We start from the raw sequence: 9,561 nt of genomic DNA, 5'->3' as shown, positions 1-9,561 counted from the left end.
GCAGATGGATATGTGAAAAGAAATGGCTTTGATTTTGCCTTCTTAAGTAAATTTCTCTAGATCAGCCCCTGCAGCACAAACCAGGGCAAAGTTCAAGCATTACGGAAGTTTCATTTCTCATATATTATATTGATTATACTCATATTTGATTAGAAGTTTATATATAATGAACTATTAGCAGAATCGCATAGAGATATATTGTTATAGCACTCTGTGTTACTTTAACCATGAAAAGGCTGGATAGTTGTCCGTTATTTCACTCTTGGATGGAGATAAGCTGGGGGATGTCAATCTCTTTGACATGTTATATGAAACCATATTTGTCAATACATCCACCAGCAGTGATGGAAGTGACATCATCAATTCAGATCTGTCAGCACACGAAGAAGCAGTTACGGATCTCTGACACAAACAAAAGGTGTGTTGGTGTTACACCATGCATCGTTGACATAATCCTGTCCTGTAAAAACGGTTCAAAATAAAGAAGAATAGAAATAAAATCAGAGGTCTGTGCAGTAAATGTTTTCTTCTTTTCTAATGTAAAGGAAAAAAACAGTTCTGTTAAAGACCTAAGATTACATGATTTTAATTTGAATTAAAATAAAAATGGATTTCAAAAATGAACCCAGATTCAGTTTGTACCTCCATTGTTTATCGTCATACAATCTTCTCTTCCTTTATAATCATTTGGCTCTCCTTTGGCCCAGTTTGGGAAGTCAAACTGGGAACCATCACTCCACATCCACATAGTTTCCTGAAAGAATAAAGTTTGAGGTCTAGGGAGCTTGGAAAGAAAAGCATTTAAGTTGCTTAAATGCTTGAAAGAAAGCAACTTAAAGAAGTCCAAACACTTTTCTTTCCAAGCTCCTTAGACTACGATGACCGGGATGACTGAGAACCCTCACAGAAATAAAATTAGAGGTTCACTTTGTTCTGATGTACTTTGGTGCATTTATGCTGAGAGTGCAGACAAGAGACCTCTACACTTCATGTCTGCTGCCAGCAGATACTCACTAGTAGCTCAAAGACAAATCTCAGTTAACACAAAGAAGAACACGACTAAGTCTTATATACAAAACACAGACCTGGATTTGACAAAATTATAAAATTTGAATCAAACTGATGAATATGAAGAGAAACATATGAAATATCAGAAACAGCTGCAGCTCATCCTCTTTATCTGTGAAACACTTACAGTCTCTCTGTCGTTGCCTCCAACCCAAGCTGTTGGATACGACCCTGCTGCTGTGCGAGTGAGCTCTCTGATGAAGGTGTACTCAGCTGTGCTGTGGAATGAGGCCAGATTTCCACCGAGTGTCTGACAGGAACTCTGAGGAGGAAGATGAGGTGCACAGAAGATGAAAAGTGTGAGAATGCATTTAAAATCAGTCAAAGACAGAAAGTCTTTATATCATCAGTGATGCAGCGACAGCTGCTGTTATTTCCTGATGTACCTCAGCATCAGTCCAGGTCTTCAAGCTGCTGTTAAAGATGAAACAGCGACCTCCAAACCAAGTCCAACCAGATGGGCAGGAAGCATCTTCAAAATGATTGCAAAGTTAAAAGGTCGGTGAACAGATTAATGGTTCCTCAAAAGAAAGTAATTTCTCCCCATAAACTTCAGAACAGAAGATGAAGAATTTCATAACAGACATCTGTTTCATTATTTTTCATGTGTTCCTAATAAACTGTCAGTTGAGTACACGCCAAAGCAAAGCAGTCGATCATCTCATGTTAGAAGAAGCTGAGCTTGAACAATGACTTTCATATTAACGGCTGGTTAATTATGTAACTGACTAACTACATCAGTATGACACTGCCTGGGTCTTTCTAAGGCCTCAGGTTTGTACAGCTTGTTGTACTTGTTAGGCGTCCCATCACACTTCTCTGCAGTTCTGATAGTTGGGTAACTTCCCTCCTTTCTGCCTCTAGTTTTCGTCTCCACTGAGGCTTCTGTTCTTGTGTTCATCTGATATTCAAGGATCCCTGTTGCTGTGTAGATCAGCTGGCTGTTTGCAGTGATGGTCACAGAAGGGATTTTATTAGTGTGCGCTCAAATATAGGACTTTGTAGGAATGCTTCAGTGTTTTCACATTTAATTAGCAAATACAAGCACATTTTTGCTTTGCACACTGCAGAGTGAAGGCAAAGGACCAACAAGCGCTCAGCATCTCTGGGAACTCCTTCAAGACTGTTGGAAAACCATTTCAGGAGACGACCTCATGGAGCTCATGGAGACAAGGCCAAGAGTGTGCAAAGCAGAAATCAAAGCAAAGGGTGGCTGTTACCAAGAATCTAAAATATAAAACATATTTTTACACAACTCTTTTTTAATTCTCATCCATAAATAATGTGCATCTTTCACGTGATTCAGTTTATTTTGAAAAGTCTCAACAGGATCTTGAGCTTTATTGTGAAAGGTTTATGTGGAACAAGCGGACACGCGATGCTGTTACCGTCGTTGTTGCTAACGACAACGCATAAAAACAGGCGCTTGTCCGTCCGTAGTGTGGTTATATTAAATATAAGAGAAAGAGAGAACTTTGAGAAATGAATATAGCCACTACAGTGACCATCAAACCATGAACAAATATTGCCGTAAACCGTAACCACGAAACAAACGATAGCGTAAAATGAAACGATCGACGTTTTTACATCGTCATCCAATATATATCGTTATATCGAACAGCCCTAATTCTGTCTGTTTGATTTTTACTTGTATGTGTCTTTAATTTGGTCAGAGGACTTTATAAACTCTCCCTTTTAATGTACTTTTATTGCAAAATGTGTTCATCTCTCAACTTCAGATTGTTATTAAAGAACTGTTACACTGATTTACTGCACCATCTTGTGGTATAAAGCGGTATCTCTGCCTTATCTTCAGTTGGTAAACACAACAGATGTTCTGTTCTCCACATTCTGTCGATGTTCAGGAAACATCAGCGAATAAAACAGAGACATTTTTTATTTACGATGTCATTTTCATTAGCTTACTTGATAAGCTTATGAAAAAAAATTTCAAATTCAAAATTTATTTGTATGGCACATTTAAGAACAACAGAGTTGACCAAAGTGCTTCACAATCAGTTAAAAACAAGAAAAAACTGTAGAGAAACAAATAAAGATAAATAAGAAGACAATGAATTAAATATAAAAACATAAAACAGGCCTGATTGTACTCATACTGAACTCTAACACTGCCTGTGAATGCAGAGTTCATAAGGTTGAGATTTTTTAATGAAGCGATTCAGTTTTCACAAAGTGGAAAGGAAGCCTGCATAGTAACAGTGGCACAGGGGTTAATAACAGAATTAAAACTAGAAAATGCATTTTCTGAAGAAACTGCAGCTTGGATGCTGATAGTTGAATGTTTTGAGTTGAAATGAAGCTGTTAAGTTAAAAATGTTGAAGGGGGCGCAGTATGAAAAGAAAAACAATAAAAGAACGCTTGGACACTGCTAGCATCGTGGACAGGTTTTTGACGGGGCTCCCGCACAAATGCAAAGCAGGAGATGAAGCATCGCTGAATATGTTTCCAAACCAACTTCCTTCCAAGCCAAAGACTAGAAAATATGGTGAAGCAAATCTGCCCTTTGGCTTCACCTGCACAGGTGCTGAGGTAGGTCTCCGCTGCAGAACTGGTTTTCCCTGCGTCGGGAGCAGCGCTGGGCTCTTCAAATCACGGACAAACAGGATCCCACATTCTTGATCTTTAGTTCAAACACTTGTTGTAATGACTAACTGCTCCTGACATGTTGGAGATGTTTGCTCTTTATACAGTAAAGTTACAGCAGGATACAAATAACATCAGGCTGATCCTGCCACGATTTGTTCCCTCGGTTCAAATCACGGACTAACAGGATTCCACAGCTGTTTATGTTTTTGAACACCGTTATGCACAGAGAGGCATTTTTTGAAAAAAATTAATTGATAGCAATGTTGAATATTATTACACAGGAAAAAAACAGCTACATGTAAAATAATCACACTGTGACACCTCTGCCTTTGTAAATGAAGGGACAGTTACTGCGTGTGTGTATGTAAGCATGTAAAACCTGAAGATAGTCAGATTAACAGTATTTCGTCTCTATCAGCCAGGGCTGGCCCGTGGCATAGGCCGTATAGGCAAATGCTAAGGGCGCCGTCCATCAGGGGGCGCCACGCCAGTGCCACAAATGTTGAAAAAAAAAATGAAAAAAAGTTGGTACTATTATTTCTAAATACAAAAAATAATCCCACGTTAATTAAAATGCAAAGTAAAGCTTATTTAATAGAAATATTATTTGTTACAACATTACACTACACTGCTGATGTAGGGAGGCGCCACCTAAAATCTTGCCTAGGGCGCCAGATTGGTTAGGGCCGTTTCTGCTATCAGCCATTGTAGAAATGAACCTCATGTAAACAATAATGTTATTTATGTGTGGACGAAAGGCCCAAACGCATAGAAACAGCTGCGTGTAGGTGTGGACGCAGCGTAAAATTACTACCTGTAATTTATTGCAGTTTACTTTTATTTGTTTAATTGTTTACTAAATGTTTGAGGTGTGAATTAAACCGCAATGGAGTTTGATAACAAAATATGTGTGTGTGGTTGGAGAATTTTTTTGTGCGGGGGGGTTCATGTAAAACAAAGGGGGGCCTAGCAAGAAAAGATTGGGAACCACTGACCTAGAGTGACCAAACTTTAAAACGAAGCCAAGACACTGAACTATTCAACTTGTATTTATCTTTTCAATATCTATTATACTTTTTCTTCAGTTCCAGTTTAAGTTTCAGAGTTTCAGAAGTACAGGCTGTCTTTACACTGTCACATGTCTATTTAATAAACTCCACAGCCATGAAAAGTGAGAATTCGGTAGACTGGACATTGCTGGCGCTCGCAGTGAAAGAATTTTGTCAATATGACTTGTAGTTTTCTCTTGGGAAGCATTTGTTTTGGGGTCACTTTTCTGTTTATTTAAAGCAGCAGAAGAGAGGCGCAAATCAAATCAAAATTTATTTACATTCCAAGGTTCCTTACAGTGAGCGAGAGGCTGGCGAGAGGGCCTAAGGCATAGGTGTCAAACTCTGGCCCGCGGGCCAAATTTGGCCCTCAGCCTAATTACATTTGACCCGCGAAGCCATACCAAATTACTATTAGAGCTGGCCTACTGGTATTATACAGCTAATATATATATTGTTTAGTATTAAGCTTTGCTTGTTCCATATTCAGTTTTCCAGCAAAACTTGAGTCCATAAGAAAAGATTCATTCTTATATCTGGAGGAAGTTTTTTTTTTCAATAAATATTAATGTTAGCCCGCGACTTTGTTCCAGTTTTGAATTTTGGCCCACTGTGTATTTGAGTTTGACACCCATGGCCTAAGGCATCAGCTAACTGGTCTGGCGGAGTGTGACTATCAAAAACTATGATTTCAGTCTTATTCTCGTTCAGTGTAAGAAAATTATGTGGTAACCAAATTTTAACTTCATGCAGACAGTTTAACAGAGTTTGCAAAGAAGCAGACACATCAGATGTCAAAGGTGAATAAATCTGGATATCATCAGCATAACAGTGAAAGGAGATGCTATATTTTTTAAAAATTAATCCAAACGGCAACATGTACAAAGAAAAGAGCAGGACCGAGCATGGACCCTTGAGGCACACCACAGTAAATAGGGGCAGAGGCCGAGGAGTGTTGCCCCATAGCAACAGAGAACGACCTCTCTGAGAGGTAGGATTTAAACCAGGATAAAACCGTACCTTTGAGACCAACAACATGTTCCACTCTTGATAGAAGAATGTTGTGGTTAACCGTGTCAAAGCAGCGGAAACCACGGAATAGCCAGAGTCAACGGTTAAAAGAAGATCATTAAAAACTCTAAGGCTGTCTCTGTGCTGTGGCGAGGTTTCAAACCAGACTGAAACTTTCTGTTAATACCATTTGCATCTAAAAAGGCCTGAAGTTGTTTTAGAACTACCTTTTCCAATATTTTGGAAATAAAGGGAGTTTGGAGATCGGCCTGTAGTTACTGAGACCATTAGGGTAAAGATTTTTCTTTTTCATAGTAGTCAAAGGAGCTTGCAGAGAAAAGCGTCTGGACTTCTTTAAGTTGCTTGAATCCTCTAATCACCTGAGCCAAGGTGTGAAACTGGGTGTGGGTCCCAGTTTCCCACCTTGGCTCAGGCGATTAGAGGATCATCAGGGGGTCCTTTTGTCCCTCTGTGGGGGGATACTCCCACTAGGTTTATATCTGGGACTCTCCACCATTTGACCTTAGAACTGAAGAAGCTTCTCGGATGAGAGGTGAAACGTCTTCAAGCAACTTAAAGAAGTCCAGACGCTTTTCTTTGCAAACTCCTTTGACTACGATGACCTGGATGACTGAGAACCTTCACAGACACTTTTTCATAGTAGGTTGCACAACAGCATGCTTAAAGACAGACGGTACACAACCTGATGACAATGATGCATTCAGCAGAAGTAAGATACAAGGACCAATGACATGTAAAGCTTCCTTAAAGAAACGAGAAGGAAGAATATTATGCGGGGAACCAGAGATTTTGAGACGATCAATTATATCTTTTAAAGCAGAATAAGACACTGGCTCAAACTGTTGAAAGACAGTCAAGCATTCAGAGGCTGGAACTGGGTCTAAAACTGACGATGAATGAGATGGATGAGAAGCCCTTAGAGCTGAGATTTTTTCAGAGAAATACTTTAAGAATACTTTAACAGACTTTTGATACTTATGGAGGAGAATTATGGAGGATATCCAGAGAGACGTGGAGTTTGTCTTTCCTCCATTTTCTCTCAGCGCAACAACATTCACGCCTAAGGGCACGAGTAGCATCATTTAGCCAGGGTTGGCGTGAGGATTTGGCACGTTTAATCCTCAGAGGTGCAACAGAGTTAAGAATGTCAGCGCATGTAGTATAAAATAGTTTAGCAAGCTCATCCGCTGATAAAACCCCATTACAGTTAGCATCAGAGAGGGGAGAGTCAAGGAAAGCATCAGTGAAGTGAGCAATTGACTGGGAGTTAATCGTGCATGTTTGCCGCACAGGACCATCACTGTTCAATTCCACATTGCTCACTACAGTATTAAACAAAACCGGGAAGTGATCTGAAATCCCAGTGTCCTTAATGTCTGTGATACAAATGTCCGTGGTCGTGTCCAAATTCATGGGCTGCATCCTCCTGAAGACCCAGCCTTAGCGGTCTACGTGGGCCGGGTCCTCAGAAGGTCGGGTAGGCCGGAAGTAAACGGCTGTGAAATGGGACAGTCTAGAACATAAAGAACACACTGTTGTGTAGAACAAGTCCTTCGGATCCTCAAGGTTTGAACATGATTTTGATAGGAGTTAGGGTCTTGGATTTAGAAGCAGTTTTTTAACACGTGCATCAAGGCAGATTTAAAAGCGTTTTGATTGGCCCATGAAATTCAGGCTTCCGTTCGATTGGTGGATTTCTCTTCAGCAGACAGGTGGTTCAGATCTGGGCGTTTGGAGTTAGTTGATGACTTTTAGAATCATCTTTTTTGACTGGATGATTAAAACTTAAAGCATTTACCTTTCTGTCGTGGATTCTCCCACATTTCAGCGATTTTGATGATTAAAAGAATATAAACTTTTAATATTCATTCAGATGTTTTGTGATTCTAAATTTTCTTTAGTCATTACTCAGCTTTTGTACATTTTAAGGATGTTCAGCTACTTTCCAACTTTGAAACTTTTTCTGTGTGAACTTTAGATTTAAACAGTTTTACACTTTAGCCTTCAGCCTATTTCAGCTCATTCAACATTTTTAACTTAACATTCAACAATTATGTCATTTCAGCTCAAAACATTCAGCTATCAGCATTCACATTGCAGTTTCTTTAGAAAATGCATTTTCTAGTTTGTTAAGCAGTCACGCAGGATGCGCAAAGACACCTGGAGCTTGTTTTTTATCCAGTTTCTCTCTGCACCTCGACATTCGCATCTGAGAGCACAGGTGGCATCATTAAGCCAAGGTTGACGTGTAGATTTGGTGCGTTTAGTCCTTAGTGGAGCAACATTGGCCCGAGGAGAGCTGAAAAATGAACAATCGAGGGATTTAGGATGAAAGTCCACAGTGACCTGGTGCCCATCCGAAGAGTGATCGTTCCTAACAGGAGCACTTCCCAGCGGACGAAGGTTACTGAGATTCATGCCACCTCTGTAGGTCCACACCCATCGCCAGACAGGTAAAGGCTTCGCTGGCAGGTCAGAGGGAGCAGGAAGTCCAACAGGCCGGATCCAGCGATGGCAGCTGAATCTGTAACTGGACTGGTCCCAGAGGGCTTGAAAAGATGGTAGCACACCTGTAAGAGTACGAGGTTTCTTTACTCCATGTGATTTCAGGTAAGCCTTGAAGCGTAAAAGGATGCCACCTCGCTTTCCCTGTCTTCTAGAGCGCTTCCTGCGAGGCAGGGCAAATGGTGAGTGATGTAGGCAGTCAGGTATGTCCGTCAAAAGTGGAGGAAGACTTTGTGGCTCACTTTCCAAATCAAGCATTCAGTGTTTTAGTGGCCGACGGTTTAGAAGAGTTTGGCGATCATAGACAAGTAAAGCAGAACCATCAGGGCAACATAGAAAAAGAAAGGTAACAACCAGCAGACACAACCCAAAGAGACGTCTCGCCGTGCACACTGGTGCCATCTTGGATGCTGCCAGCATAACTAAGGGATGTTGCTGACATATTCTTGAGATAATTTTCATAAATATATAAAATGATTTCAATCTTTTAGGGTCTGCAAAAAACTGACAATGTTTTGGCATGATTTCAGTCTTTTCAGCACATAAAGGTTAATCTTTCAAAAATGAGGAACAATTATAATTTTCATTCAAACAAATATGAATGTACAGACCCTAAAAGATTATTTTTATAGGTTTATTGTTTGAGTAACTTACCCTGACAAGTGAAAAACACCTCCAGGTACTCGTAGGTGCCATGACATGGGTCTACTAAGCTTGGTGCTTCAACAGTACAGCTGTTCTGCCAGTTACACCTGTGAATGCAGGTAAAAGGTGAGTCAGCAGAAGCTGAGAGAAGATGGAGGGCTGAAGGAAGAGAGTCAGCGTCCGTACATTTTAGTAAAATATTCCATGCTTGCGGACCAGGAGCATTTAACATTTTGGAGCTCAGAATCAGAACGTCCATCAGGGCACGTGGTTTTGTCACGGCGACCATAATTCGCCCAGGAGACGACTATAACCTGTCTTTCACCTGACGAAGAGTTCATAGAGTCAAACTGTAACCATGGTGATATTTTTTTTACATGAATGCTCAAACGTACAAAGACATAGAAGCTGTGTTCTCACCACACTGAAGGTTTGACTGAGATCCTCCACATGTTACACTGTGGCCTGAAACAGACACAGATCCCATAGAAACTGTAATCATTCATGTACAGATTGGGTTCATCAGTCATTTCTAATCACAGGTTTAACAGAGTCGTTACGTGTGAAGCAGGTGTAGGTGGTCTCCAGGTATTTGCAGACTCCAGGATCATAAGTAATGTTTGACTTTATGTCACACTTGGTTTTTCCATCACA

The 9,561-nt window shown here is 40.3% G+C and overlaps 1 protein-coding gene across 1 annotated transcript; it reads right to left on the bottom strand.

Annotated features, from left to right (window-relative positions):
* LOC147305461 (ladderlectin-like) lies at window positions 1–9,226 on the bottom strand. Its single transcript, XM_086277783.1, has 6 exons — window positions 9,094–9,226; window positions 8,917–9,014; window positions 1,455–1,540; window positions 1,196–1,330; window positions 643–754; window positions 1–460 (listed from the first exon to the last, which is right to left on the bottom strand). Exons 1-6 carry the CDS (start codon window positions 9,111–9,113, stop codon window positions 393–395), a joined length of 519 nt encoding a protein of 172 aa, XP_086133909.1. The 5' UTR covers window positions 9,114–9,226; the 3' UTR covers window positions 1–392.
* Between the last annotated feature and the right edge of the window lie 335 nt (window positions 9,227–9,561).

Source organism: Aulonocara sp. 'chitande type north' Nkhata Bay, linkage group LG20 (assembly GCF_057382095.1).
Source record: "Aulonocara sp. 'chitande type north' Nkhata Bay isolate Kocher_YH1m ecotype deep benthic linkage group LG20, A_spYH_male_GT1.1, whole genome shotgun sequence".
Taxonomy (NCBI): Eukaryota; Metazoa; Chordata; class Actinopteri; order Cichliformes; family Cichlidae; genus Aulonocara; species Aulonocara sp. 'chitande type north' Nkhata Bay.
Note: the sequence above shows the minus strand (reverse complement) of the source record. Positions and strands in the feature narration are given on the sequence as shown.